The sequence below is a fragment of the Carcharhinus amblyrhynchos genome, chromosome 8, assembly GCF_965287045.1.
Source record: "Carcharhinus amblyrhynchos chromosome 8, sCarAmb.v2.hapA, whole genome shotgun sequence".
NCBI lineage: Eukaryota > Metazoa > Chordata > Chondrichthyes > Carcharhiniformes > Carcharhinidae > Carcharhinus > Carcharhinus amblyrhynchos.
In genome coordinates, this window is record NC_137331.1 from 116,250,882 (window position 1) to 116,264,785 (window position 13,904).

General features: G+C 42.4%; 1 protein-coding gene across 1 annotated transcript in view; it reads left to right on the forward strand.

The window, feature by feature from the left end:
• The window catches only part of rnmt (RNA (guanine-7-) methyltransferase), a 32,207-nt gene extending 18,532 nt beyond the window's left edge, over window positions 1-13,675 (forward strand). The window contains exons 8-10 of the mRNA XM_080194704.1: window positions 129-230; window positions 9,370-9,403; window positions 11,903-13,675. Of these exons, the coding sequence (XP_080050830.1) occupies window positions 129-230; window positions 9,370-9,403; window positions 11,903-11,940 (174 nt within the window). The 3' untranslated portion in view covers window positions 11,941-13,675. The remainder of the gene's footprint in view (window positions 1-128; window positions 231-9,369; window positions 9,404-11,902) is intronic.
• Window positions 13,676-13,904: the final 229 nt, after the last annotated feature.

Consider the following 13,904-nt stretch of genomic DNA (forward strand, 5'->3'; position numbering starts at 1 on the left):
TTTCTTGAATAACACGAGTGTAAAGAGGAAACCTGAATGCGTTGATGAATAGAGTATGTTTTTAACTTGGATCATGTATTTTAAAGCTCTACTTATATTATTTAAACTATTTTGTGTGTATTTTGCAGCAATATCCTAGTGCAGAGAATAGTGGTAGCATCAGGCCTAATAAGGAGGATTATTTGCATGCGGAAGATTATCTGAAGAATTCACAAGCAAGACTGCCACTGGTGAGTTGAATAGCTCCTTTTTTTTAATCAGGAGCAATTAAATGAACATGTTGCCACTTTAATGATTTCTAATTAATTGTCCCAGGCTCACCTTTGCGCTGATAAGTTACTTGCATTTTTTTTCCAAAGCCCCATTTTATTTCCTGCTAATCGAATGACCAATTGGTTGCACTGTAAGAAGTCTCACAACACCAGGTTTATTTGGAATTACAAGCTTTCGAAGTGCTGCTCTTTCATCAGGTGAGTGGATCTTAGTTTGTCCACTCCCCTGATGAAGGCACAGTGCTCTGAAAGCTCATGATACCAAATAAAACTGTTGGACACTAACCTGGTGTTGAGACTTCTTACTGTGCCCGCCCCAGTCCAATGCCAGCATCTCCACCAAATAATATACAATAAAATTGTATTTTATAGATACAATAAAATTATAAGGGAAGGCTGCTGGCAAATTAGTTTTTGGCTAGTCCCAAAAAGAAGAATGCAATTGGATGAGTTACGCCTCACTTTAGGTTAGAAAGGCATTGGGCTGAATACTTCCTATCAAATGTGAAAGACTTGCTGCATTCATAACATATCAATGTTCGACCTGAAGTGAAACTGACATTGTACAAAGTTGCTGAATGATCCATTGAGGCGACAATCTTACTAAATACAAGGCATTTGCTAAGAGGAATACCGCTGTGCACAGAGTGCTGGGAAATAGCGCAAGAGTAGGGGATAGTAAGTTATTAGGTGGACTCAGAGTAAGGGAGAAAGTAAAGTCTAAATGACGGCTAGTGCACGTTTTTGAATGCCCAGTGTGTGTGGTATACAAGATTGGTGAATTACAGGTGCAGATTGATATGTGGAAAATAAATGATGTGGCTAAAGAAAGGCTGGATTGGTTGTTAAATATTCGATACAAGGGTATTCAGGAAAAATGAAGAAAGAAAAGTGGTGGGGAGGTGGTTTTGATGAAGAGGGTTGTAGTACTGGAGAGAGGAATCCTAGAGGGGTCAAGAACAGATCTATTTGGCTAGAGCCAGGGAACAAAAAGGTGCAATTATATTGCTGGGTGTAGTCTATAAGCTAATGAATGGAAAGGAAGTTAGGGAGATGCAAAAATTATAGGAGTGGTTATAATGGGACACTTTAGCTATCCAAGTAGGGTAGTAGCAGTGTAAAGGACAAAGAGGAGTAAGTGTTCCTTGTGTTGAGGAAACATTTCTACAGAATGAGAGGGGAGGTACTGCTAAAGAGGGGAGGGAGTGCAGAGGAGGTTTACTAGGCTGATACCGGAGTTGAGGGGATTGAACTATGAGGAGAGGCTGAATAAACTAGGCTTGTACTCGTTAGAGTTTAGAAGAATGAGGGGAGATCTCATTGAGACGTATAAGATGATGAATGGGATGGATAGGATAGAGGTGGAGAGACTCTTCCCGCTCAAAAAAGACAGTAGGACTAGGGGGCACAGCCTCAAGATAAAGGGGAGGCGGTTTAGAACGGAGTTGAGGAGGAACTTCTTCACTCAAAGGGTGGTGAATCTCTGGAATTCTCTGCCCGTTGAAGTGGTGGAGGCTGCCTCGCTAAATATTTTTAAGAAGCGGGTTGATGGGTTTTTGATAAGAGAAGGGATTAAGGGTTATGGGGAGAGGGCGGGAAAGTGGAACTGAGCCACGACAGATCAGCCATGATCTTATTGAATGGCGGGGCAGGCTCGAAGGGCTAGATGGCCTACTCCTGCTCCTATTTCTTATGTTCTTATGTTCTAAACCTGGTTCTTAGGAATAAGGTTGGCCAAGTGGATCAGATATCAGGAGAACACTAATGGGACAGTGGAAAAGAACAAAGGAAACTAGAATAAGAATAATGAACTTAAGTCAACTTCAAGATAATGGGCTGATATCTAAGAAGAGAGTTTGAGCACAGGCCAGGTACGTTCCTTCGAGAGGGGTCAGGTAGAGCATACAAAGCTCAAGCTCCCTGGAAGACAAGAGATGAAGGCGAAGAAGGAAGAGTGTGCTTATGATATTTGTCAGGTGGGTAGTATAACGGAGAACCAGGTTGCATAAAGAAGGTTCAGGCAGTAAACATAAAGGGGAATCCCAGAGTCTTCCATAGGCACATAAGTAGTAAAAGGAAGAGTAGGACAGATTAGGGCTGATTAGCAGGTTAGACATGGTAGATGTTGGGATGCTGTTTCCAGGGGCGCATAGTCACAGAATAAGGGGGTGCTCAGTTAAGATGGATTTAAGGAAGAATTTCTTTCTCTGAACGAGTGGTGAATCTTCGGAATTCTTTAACCCGGGAAGCTGGAGGCTGAGTCGTTGAACATTTTCAAGGCTGAGATCGTAGGTTTTCAATCAGTAGGCGAGATAAGGCAGGAAAGTAAAATTGGTAAGGGTTAGACCAGCCATGATCTTAAATGGCAAAGCAGGCTTGAAGAGCTGAATGGCCGACTCCTGTTTTTTCTCATGGAACCAAAAAGGGGATTTGCGCATGGAGGCAGGGGAAATAGCTGAGGTATTAAATGAATACTTTGCATCATACCTGGACCATAGTGAAAGTGGAGGTAATTCAAATGCTGGAAGGATTTAAGAGTGGTAAGCTGGAGGTATTGGCCAGCTGTCTGTTCATTGTTGATAAGGCACCACGACCAGGTGAAGTGCATCCAAGGATACTGAGGAAAGTGGAAATTGTGGAGCTACTGACCATAATTTTACAGCCTTCATAAACCCTGGGCTGGTGCCAGAGGATTGGAGAGTTGCAAATGTTACAGCTTTGTTCAAAAAAGCGTGAAAAGATAAGCATTGCAACTGCAGGCCAGAAATTTAATATCTGTGGTTGGAAAATGTTCTGAAACGGTTTAAAGTTTATTTGTTAGTGTCACAAGTGGGCTTTTATTAACATTGCAATTAAGTTACTGGAAAATTCCCCCACTGCCCCACTCTGGTGCCTGTTCAGGTATGCTGAGGGAGAATTTATCATGGCCAATTCACCGAACCAACATGTCTTTTGGACTGTGGGAGGAAACTGGAGCACCTGGAAGAAAACCATGCAGACACGGAGAATGTGCAGACTCCATACAGACAGTGACCCAAAATTGGTTGTGTGACAGGAAACAGAAGAGTTGTGGTTACTGGATATATTTTGAGCTGGAGGAAGGTTTGTAGTGCAGTTTCCCAGTGGTCAGTGTTGGGATCTTTACTCTTCCTGACAAATAGACCATGATGTTGAGGGCACAAAATTTGTGGATCGTATGAAACTTGGAAGCATCGTGAACTGTGAGAACTACATAGAACCATCTCTCCTCCCCTTTTCTTTCTCAGCTTTCTTGAACACCCTTGAATCAAACATTTAACAAAAAGATATTGACAAATTGATGGATTGGGCATACAAGCAGCAGATGAAATTCAATGTGGAATAATGTGAAGTGACTCGTGTTGATAGGAAGAACCTGGAGAAACAGTATAATATAAAGGCTGCAATTCTAATGGGGATGTGGGACAGATGTGGCACTTGGGTGTCTGTGTAGAAGCCATTGAAAGGTGGCACAGCGGATTGTTCAATTAACAAAGCGTACAGTATCCTAGGTTTTATTGATAGGGTCATAGAGTACAAGAGCAAGCAGCTTTTGTGTTTAAGACATTGGTTTGGCCTCAACTTGGGGTACTGCATTCAGTCCTGCGTCCCACATGTGTGGGATGCAGGACTGTGTGAAGGATTTGGAGGTGATGCACAAAAGATTCATGAAAATTGTTCCTTGGATGAGCAACTTAAATTATGAAAATAAATTGGAGAAAGAATAATATAGCAGAGGAATAGGCCCGTTGACCCACTAAGTCCGCCCCGATATGCGGTTTCTATCCCTCTGTTCACCTCCAGTTCATGTGTCTATCAAGATACATCTTGAACATTGCTAATGTACCTCTTCCATCACCTGCACCGGCAGTGCGTTCCAGGCACCCACCACCCTCTGTGTGAAAAACATTCCATGCACATCTCCCCTAAACTTAGCCCCTCTTACCTTAAACCTTTTGTAGTTGACACTTCCACCCTGGGGAAAAAGCTTCTGACTATCCACCCTGTCTGTGCCTTTCATAATTTTATAGACTTACGTCAGGCCTCCCCTCAGTCTCCATCTTTCCAGTGAAAACAATTCAAGTTATTGCAACCTTTCCTCATACCTAAAACCCTCAAGACCAGGCAGCATCTTGGTAAACCTTATTTGCACACTCTCCAAAGCATTCACATCCTTTTGGTAGTGTGGTGATCAGAACTGCACACAATATTCCAAATATGACCTTAATTAAAGTTTTATATAGCTGTAACATACCTTGACAACTTTTATACTCGATGCCCTGGTAAGCCGCCTGAACCACCTTTGATTTGATTTATTATTGTCACGTGTATTAACACACAGTGAAAAGTAGTGTTTCTTGCCCTCGATACAGACAAAATGTACCATTCATAGAGAAGGAAATGAGAGAGTGCAGAATGTAGTGTTACAGTCATAGCTAGGGTGGAGGGAAAGATCAACTTATTGTGAGGTAGATCCATCCAAAAGTCTGACAGCAGCAGGGAAAAAGCTGTTCTTGAGTCAATTGGGTACGTGACCTCAGACTTTTGTATCTTTTTCCTGACGGAAAGGTGGAAGAAAGTGTGTCTGGAGTGCGTGGGGTCCTTAATTATGCTGGCTGCTTTGCCGAGGCAGTGGGAAGTGTAGACAGAGTCAATGGATGGGAGGCTGGTTCTCTACCTGTTTTGCCACTTTCAGGTATTTGTGGATGTGTAAGCCCAGATCCCTCTGTCAGTGCTCTGAAAGGTTCTGCCATTTACTGTTAAAATTCACACGGGAATTTGATTTTCCAAAATGTATTACCTCACATTTGACTGGATTAAATGCCATCTGCCATTTCTTTACCCAAGTCTACAATCTATCTCTGTCCTGCTGTATCCTTTGACAATCCTTGTCATTATATGCAACTCTGCCAATTTGTGTCATCCACGAACTTACTTATCAGACCACCTACATTTTCTCCAGATCTTTTATATATAGTACAAACAACAAAGGTCCCAGCACTGACCCCTGTGAAACCGTTTCTTTATCTCCATTCTGACAACAGCCTTCCATTGCTATTCTGTCTTCAATGACCAAGCCAGTTCTGCATCCATCCAACCAGCACACTCTGGTTCCCATGAGACTTTACTTTTTGCACCAGCCTGCCATGAGGAACCTTGTTTTCCTTGGAGAAGAGAAAGATGAGAGGAGATCTGATAGACATGCACAATTATGAAGCGTCTAGACAGAATAGATCGGGAGAAACTGATCCTATTCTTGACATGGTCAAGAACAAGTAATTGGCAAAAGCAACTTGATGAAAATCTTATTTGCACAGCGAGTGTTTTAAGGTCTGGAATGCGCTGCCTGAAGCAAGTTCATTCAAAGTACTTAAAAGGATATTAGACTGTTTCCTGAAAAGGAAGAAAGTGCAGGGTTACTGGAAAAAGGCAGGTGCAGACATGATGGGCTGAATGGCCTCCTTCATTGCTGTAATGATTGTGATTTCAAATCCATTGTATGAATGCCTAACCATTAATGTAAATTGCTGTGCTGAATGCCACACGTGTGTGTGGTGACTTGTTTGGTATATTGATAGTTTAGGACAAAGTGCTTGTGCTGTTCAGACCTCTTAAGGTAATCCCATGTGCTTTTAATACTGCTTGGGTTGTTCTAGTTTAGCTTCTCCCTCTGCCCCCTTCTACCATCCCTACCATAATCTGACTCCACATCAGACTGACAGCAGCACCTTGAAGGTTGGTTACCTTGTGCCGTTCACAACAGCCAAAAAGAGTCCTGTCAAAGTGTTGTACTGTTGCAGCATTAGTAATCGTTTTAGGTTAGAAAAAGTTAATTAAATTATCTGCAGAGAAAGACAAGCTAGATGAACTTAAAGCTGGACTCACTTTCCAAAGAGAACTGGGAGACTGCTCTGTGCTCTGTTTCACGGAGACATGGCCCACTCCTTCACTGAACCGCTCCCTACAGAGGGGCTTCTCAATCCATGGAATGGACCGTACAGCTGCCTCAGGCAAGACTAGGGGAGATGGGGCCTGCTTCTGAATCAACACCTCATGGTGCCTATATGTAGCAACAATGGTGAGTTTCTGCTCCCCAGACCTTGAATACCTGACACTAAAATGCAGCCCTACTACCTTCCGCGGGGGTTCACCTCCGTTATCCTGATGGTAGTTTACATCCCACCTCATGCGGATGTGAAGATTGTGCTGGACGAAATATACACCACTACGAATAGCCTTCAGATGAAACAACCTGAGGCCTTGTTCATCATAGCCGGGGACTTCAATCAGGCCAAGCTCAAGAGCGTACTACCAAGTTACCACCAACATGTCTTCTGTTCCACCAGAGGCCCAAACATCCTAGACCATTGCTACACAAATATCCAACATGCCTACTGTTCTATCACTTGCCACCCTTTGGCAAATCAGGCCACAAGGCCATGCTCCTGTTCCCAATTTATAAGCAAAAACTGAAGTGGAAGAATTCGTCAGAGAAAGCTGTGCAGTGTTGATTTGAAGAATCAGATAATCTGCTACGCTTAGAGTCAGTGGACTGGTCAGTATTTAAAAACTCTGCGACCAGCCTGAACGAGTACTCCACTACAGTGACTGACTTCTTAAGTAAGTGTGTAGAAGACTGTGTGGCAAAGAAGCAAATCTGCGTGTTTCTGGATCGGAAACTGTGGATGAACAGGGATATCCACGGCTTGCTGAAATCCAGGTCTCAGGTGTTCAAGTCAGGTGACCCTGACCTATACAAGAAAGCTAGATACGATCCAAGGAGACCAATCAGAGATGCCAAAGGATAGTACCGGACCAAGCTAGAGTTCCAGGCTAGCCACACTGACCCCCACCGACTATGGCAAGGTCTGCAAGACACAACAAGCTACAAGATGAAGGCATATAAAATTGCTGGTTCCAACACATCTCTCCCTGATGAGCTCAATACATTCTAAGTCCATTTTGAGCAAGAGCATGCCCTTCAGCCTGGAAGCTCTGGATGAGCCTGTAACTGGGGTTACCATTATAGATGTCAGAGCCGCTTTCCCGAAGGTGAACCCACGGAAAACCACTGGCCCAGTTACGGTATCCGGTCAAGCACTCGGGTTCTGTGCGGATCAGCCGACGGGGTATTCGCAGACATCTTCAACCTCTCTTTACAACAATCTGAAGTCCCTATCATTTTACGAAGATGACCATCATCCTGATACTTAAGAAAAGCCAAGCAGCATTCCTCAATGACTATTGTCCAGTGGCTCTGATATCCATCATTATGAAGTTCTTCGAATGGCTAGTCATAGCAGGAATCAATTCCAGCCTCCTGGACTACCTGGAAGCGCTACAGTTTGCCTATTGATGCAACAAGTCCACAGCAGACGCCATCTCCCTGGCCCTGCACTCAACCCTGGAACACCAAGTTAATAAAGACACCTATGTCAGACTCCTATTTATTGACTACAGCTCAGCCTTCAACACCATTATTCCCATGAAATTCATAACCAGACTCCCTGGCCTGGGCCTCAGCTCCTCCCTCTGCGACTGGATCCTGAACTTCCTAACTCTCAGACCATAATCAGTAAGGATGGGCAACAACACCTCCTCTGCAATCATCTTCAACACTGGTGCCCCACAAGGATGTGTTTTCAGCCCCTACTATACTCCTTATACATCAATGACTATGTGGCCAAATTCTCCAATTCGATTTTTGAGTTTGCTGATGACACCACCGTAGTGGGTCAAATCTCAAACAATGATGAGACAGAGTATAGGAATGAGATAGAGAATCTGGTGAATTAGTGCGGCGACAATAATCTCTCCCTAATGTCAGCAAAACAAAGGAGATTGTCATCGACTTCAGGAAGTGTAGAGGGGAACATGCTTCTGTCTACGTCAATGGGGACGAAGTAGAAAGGGTCGAGAGCTTCAAATTTTTAGGTGCCTAGATCACCAACAACCTGTCCTGGTCCCCCCATGCTGACACTATAGTTAGGAAAGCCCACCAACGCTGCTTCATTCTCAGAAGACTAAGAAAATTTGGCATGTCAGCTACAACTCTCTCCAACTTTTACAGATGCACCATAGAAAGCATTCTTTCTGGTTGTATTACAACTTGGTGTGGCTCCTGCTCTGCTCAAGACCGCAAGAAACTACAAAAGGTTGTGAATGTAGCCCAATCCATCTCTCAAACCAGCTTCCCGTCCCTTAACTCATACTACACTTCTCGCTGCCTTGGCAATGCAGTCAGCATAATTAAAGACCCCACGCACCCTGGACCTCCTTCCGTCGGGAAAAAGATACAAAAGTCTGAGGTCGCATACCAGTCGACTTGAGAACAGTTTCTTCCCTGCTGCCATCAGACTTTTGAACTGCCCTACCTTGCATTAAGTTGATCTTTCTCTCCATCCTATCAATGACTGCAACACTACATTCTGTACTCTTTTCTTCTCTATAAATGGTATGATTTGGTATGTATAAGATGATGAATGGGATGGATAGGATAGAGGTGGAGAGGCTCTTCCCGCTCAGGACAATAGGACTAGAGGGCATAGCCTCAAGATAAGGCGGAGGGGGCAGTTTAGAACGTAGTTGAGGAGGAACTTCTTCACTCAAAGGGTGGTGAATTTCTGGAACTCTCTGCCCGTTGAAGTGGTGGAGGCTGCCTCGCTAAATATATTTAAGACGCGGGTTGATAGGTTTTTGATAGGCAAGGGGATTAAGGGTTATGGGGAGAAGGTGGGAAAGTGGAACTGAGCCACTTCAGATCAGCCATGATCTTATTGAATGGCGGGGCAGGCTCGAAGGGCTAGATGGCCTACTCCTGCTCCTATTTCTTATGTTCTTATGATTTGTCTGTATGGCACGCAGAATACAATACTTTTCATTGTATGTTAATACATGTGGCACTAAATCAAATCAAATTTTAGAATCCCACCTCGGGGGAGCAGAAAATGTATGTTTGTGTTTTCTGAAAATGAGCCAATGAGTGTTTAAACTGTTGAGGAATGATATTCAAGATACATTTCTATATTTTTCTATGGAGTCGCTGCAAACTATTATCTTTGTAATGTTTGTTTTGCAGGGAACGTTAAGCAAATCAGAGTGGGAGGCTACAAGTAAGTATAACTTTCAAACACCATTCTGATAGCACCATATTTATGTAGCACCTTGACCGTCGTAACACATTCCATGTGCTTCAGAGGAGCATAGTAAAACAAAGCATATTTCTGAGCTGCAAAAGGAGATGTTATGTTAGATGACCAAAAGCTTTGTGAAAGAAATAAATTTTAAGTGTGTGTGGGGGGATGAGTGTATTGCAAAGCTTTGGGCCATGGCTACTAAAGATGTGCCAACTGCTAGTGGATGGTTAAAATCAGGGTTGCTCAAAAGACCAGATTAGATGATGTAGATATCTGAGGTTTGTGAAGTTAGAAGAATTAAAGAGATGGTGAGGGATTTAAAAACAAGGATGAGATTTCTGGATAAAACATTTAGCCTCCGGACTCATCAGGACACTGCCAGAATTGCAATGTGAGAGGGAAAACAATGTACGCTACATGAGAAAAGAGTGGTGATTAGCAAGTGGACTCTGGTAGAAGCGTTGCCATAGTGAATGTACCACTTAATACTGGCTGACATAAGGTGCAGTTCATTTACTGTAGATGCTCAGTTTCAGGGTCATTGCAACACCAGGATCGTGAGTAGTTTTGTCTAGTTGACAGTTGTCAGGGAGAGGGATGGAGTTGGTATCTAGGGAGCAGAATTTGGATTGAGACTGGAAACAGTGGCTTCAGTCTTAACATTTATTTGAAGGAAATTTCTGCTCGTTGGATCATCAAATTGTAAGTAAATGTTTGTTCAGCATGTGATGTTAAACAAGCCCTGATTAACATTGATATCAACTCCTCCAAAAATACAGCCAGGGCATTGAGTATAAGAGTTGGGAAATCATGTTGAAGTGATATAAAGCCTTGATTAGGCTGCATTTGGAGTATTGTGTACCGTTCTGGTCATCACACTTCCGGAATGATGTGGAAGCTTTAGAGAGCAAAGGAGGTTCACTAGGATGTTGCCTGGTCTCGAGGGTGTTGGCTATGAGGAGAGGTTGATTAAACTAGGATTGTTTTCACTGGAAAGTTGGAGGCTGAGGAGAGGGTGGACAGTGAGAGGCTTTTTCTTAAGGTGGCAGTGTCAATTACAAGGGGGCACAGGTTCGAGGCGAGGGGGGGGCGGGGGGGATGTTTGAGAGATGTGCGGGGGATGTTTTTCAGAGTGGTGTGTGCCTGGAATGTGCTGCCAGAGGAGGTGGTGGAAGCAGGCGCATATTAGTAAATTTAAAAGGCATCTGGATGGGTACATGAATAGGAAGGGAATAGAGGGATACGGACTGAATAAGGACACAAGGTTTTCCTTTAGTTTTAGTTGGGGCATGTTCAGCACAGGCTTGGAGGGCAGAAGGGCCTGTTCCTGTGTGGTACTGTTCTTTGTTCTGACATTGAGCGTTACCACGTCTTGGATAGCCCGCTCCCTGTTTGACCAAAGAATGTACTGCTGTAAGAAATTGTTCCGAATACACTGAATTAATTTTCTAAGATGCCTTTGCCAATCTGATTTGCCAAACTAATTTTGCCATATTGAATATTCTGTTTTAAAGGAATCTGATTTGTCACCAAATGTTAACCAAAATCGTTGAATTGTGGATGGACCATTTTAATAATCCTTAAATTTTAGAAACCATTATCCTGTCGTAGATCCTTGATTTTGATTTGCAAGTGTGAATGAAAATGTAATATAACTTGCTGTCAATAGATGGTGTAGATATAACGTGCACTGTAATAGAAAGCTGTTGTGCCTTGAATAAGAAATATATTTTCCAATTCTTTATATTCTATGACGTGCTTTCGAGCTTTTCAATATCCTTATGATTGCTTTGTTTGTAAAATGCAGTCATCGTGTCTTTTCTCCTCCTTCCTCTTTCTCCACATTTCCAACTGAACCCTGTGTTGAGCCTGGCAGGGCAGACTCATGGCAAATGAAATTTAACCTAGAGAAGTGTTGGAAGACATTGTGCTAGGAAGAATGAGGAGAGGCAGTGTAAAGGATGCAGTTCCAAACAGGAGAGGCGATGGGATCTGTGGCACAAATGTTGAAAGTGGTGCATTGTAATGGTGACTGCACTCCAGAAGTTGGCTTTGAGAAGTCTAGTTGTGAAAATTGTGGTATAAATACAAGTCTGTCTGTCTTACACACTCATTACCCCTGAGCTTTCCATTGTCCTGGAACACACTGCCAGAGGAGGTGGTGGAAGCAGGCACGTTGGCAACATTTAAGAGGTATCTGGATGGGTACATGAATAGGGAGGGAAGAGAGGGATATGGTCTGAGTAAGGACAGAAGGGATTTTTTAAACTTAGGGCATCATGATTGACACATGTTTGGAATGCTGACGGGTTTGTTGCCAAACTGTACTTTGTTCTTGATTAATATATTTAGCCATGTCAAGCACGAGGAACCATAAAATAAGCTATTTGTAAAAATCTTGGCATCATTGACAGTGCATTTGTATTGAAAAATGAGCGCAGCAATAATCATTCCTTTTGCATATTTTCTTCTCAGGCATATACTTAGTTTTTGCGTTTGAAAAGCTGCCGTAAAGAAGCGAGTAAACCTCCATTTTTCACTGGAAACTTCTTTGGTACCTGAAGCTCCAGTACTAGAGGACTTAATCGCAGCAGTTAATCCTCTGAAGACTGCTTTGACGTACAGTATTTTAAGACTGATATTTATGACATTTAAGTCTACAAGATATTTTGGATGAATTTGTGGATTCAAGCTGAAGTCCTGGGTTTCCCAGGTTGTTAGATGTACAAGAAGCGATGTCTTGCTGGAATGTTGTTTTTTTTCTATTAATTTTTCTTTGTTCAATACTTGTTTCTGTTTTACTTGCAAGTATATATTTTCGTTTGAAAAAAAAACAAATCTTTTTGGATACTGAGCTTTTTATTTTTTAGGACGAACGGTTCAAGAAACGATGTTAGAAAGTTGAAATGGCTGTTAAATATATTATGAAAAAGAAATCTTACAAGAAGGGTTTGTTGGTTTCGCTGCCTCTGATTTGAGTTTCTGAGCATGGGCCAAAACCGTGTAACCAAAGCTTTGTGTTTGTGCATTTTCTGAAGTAGTATAATCTGGCCATCTTTTGAACTCGTCTTCTCGTTAGTTCAGTCATTTTCTCTAGTAATGTAACCTGTTTTCTTGTGAACGAGATCAGTGTCCATCTCCTCTTTGTTATTTTGCTAGTGGTTGAACTTTTTATTCCCCCCATCCCCCTGTGTGAACAATTTATCTGGATCAGCTTTATCAGTCTTTCTTTCAGAAGTTTGAAAACTGAATTTGAGCTGCCTTCTATTTTTATTTTCCTCCCCCAGTAAGAAGTCGTCCAACATTTAACCCTTCCCTCAAAATTTACACTGTACCTTCAGACAGTGTTCTTGTGGTACAGTGACCTTGAATGTACAAGGTACTGAAATCTAATGTTCTATGTTGCAGTAATTATACTGTTATTACTGGCCAAATTTCATAACTCAGCTAATTTTTCATGAGTTACTTGGCTTTTTATTTTCTTGATTTAATAAGGGGATCAGGGGCTATGGGGGAAAAAGGCAGGCGAATGGGGATGAGAAAAATATCAGCCGTGATTGAATGATGGCGTATACTCAATGGGCCGAGTGGCCTAATTCTGTTCCAATGTCTTATGGTCGTCTTATTTGATGGGATGTAGGTGGCGGTGGCACTGGCAAGACCAGCACTTGTTGCCCACCTCTATTTGCCCTTGAACGGAGTGGCTTGCTAGGTCAGCTCAGAGGCAGTTAAGAGTCAAAACCACATTGGTGAGAGCCTGGAGTTGCATGTAAGCATGGCAGATTTCCTTGCCCAGATAGAGGACATTAATGAACCTGGTGGATTTTTCCAACCAGCAACGATAAGTATCATGGTCAGAGACTGGCTTTTTATTTCAGTTCTATTAACTGAATTTAAATTCCACAAGCTGCCGTGTTCCCAGAACATTAGGCTGGGTCTCTGGATTACAAGTCCAGTGACATTACCACAATGCCAGTGACGACTCATTCTAATTTTAGTATCTGTTGATTTAGGTGATCTTAATTTTGATGCACTTATTTGTGGTCCTAGGCCAACCCACTGCATCTCATTCACCAGTAAATGATATTTGCTGGGCTAAATCCAGAGTCTGGGCTACCAGTCTGGGAACATGAGTTCAAATCCCATGATGATAATTTGTGAATTGAGAATGAGCAATAAATCCTGCTCTTGCCAGTGACACATCCTGTGAACGAATGGATGAAATAAAGTGAAACTTGTTTATGGCCACCCTGTTTTCTGAACAGGATTTTGCATTTTGCCCATACCATGTGTCTCTTGCTGTCTCTCCGAATCTCAAACCAATTCTTGTTAAATACGTTGCAAATCTAATTGAAAGTATCCTCTACTTCACTGTGCAATTCAAAACTAGTATGATATCTGTTTTTAAAAAATCCAATAAGTTAATTCTTTATATATTCTTTCACTGAGTACTGCAAAAGCATTTTGGATTTTCTTC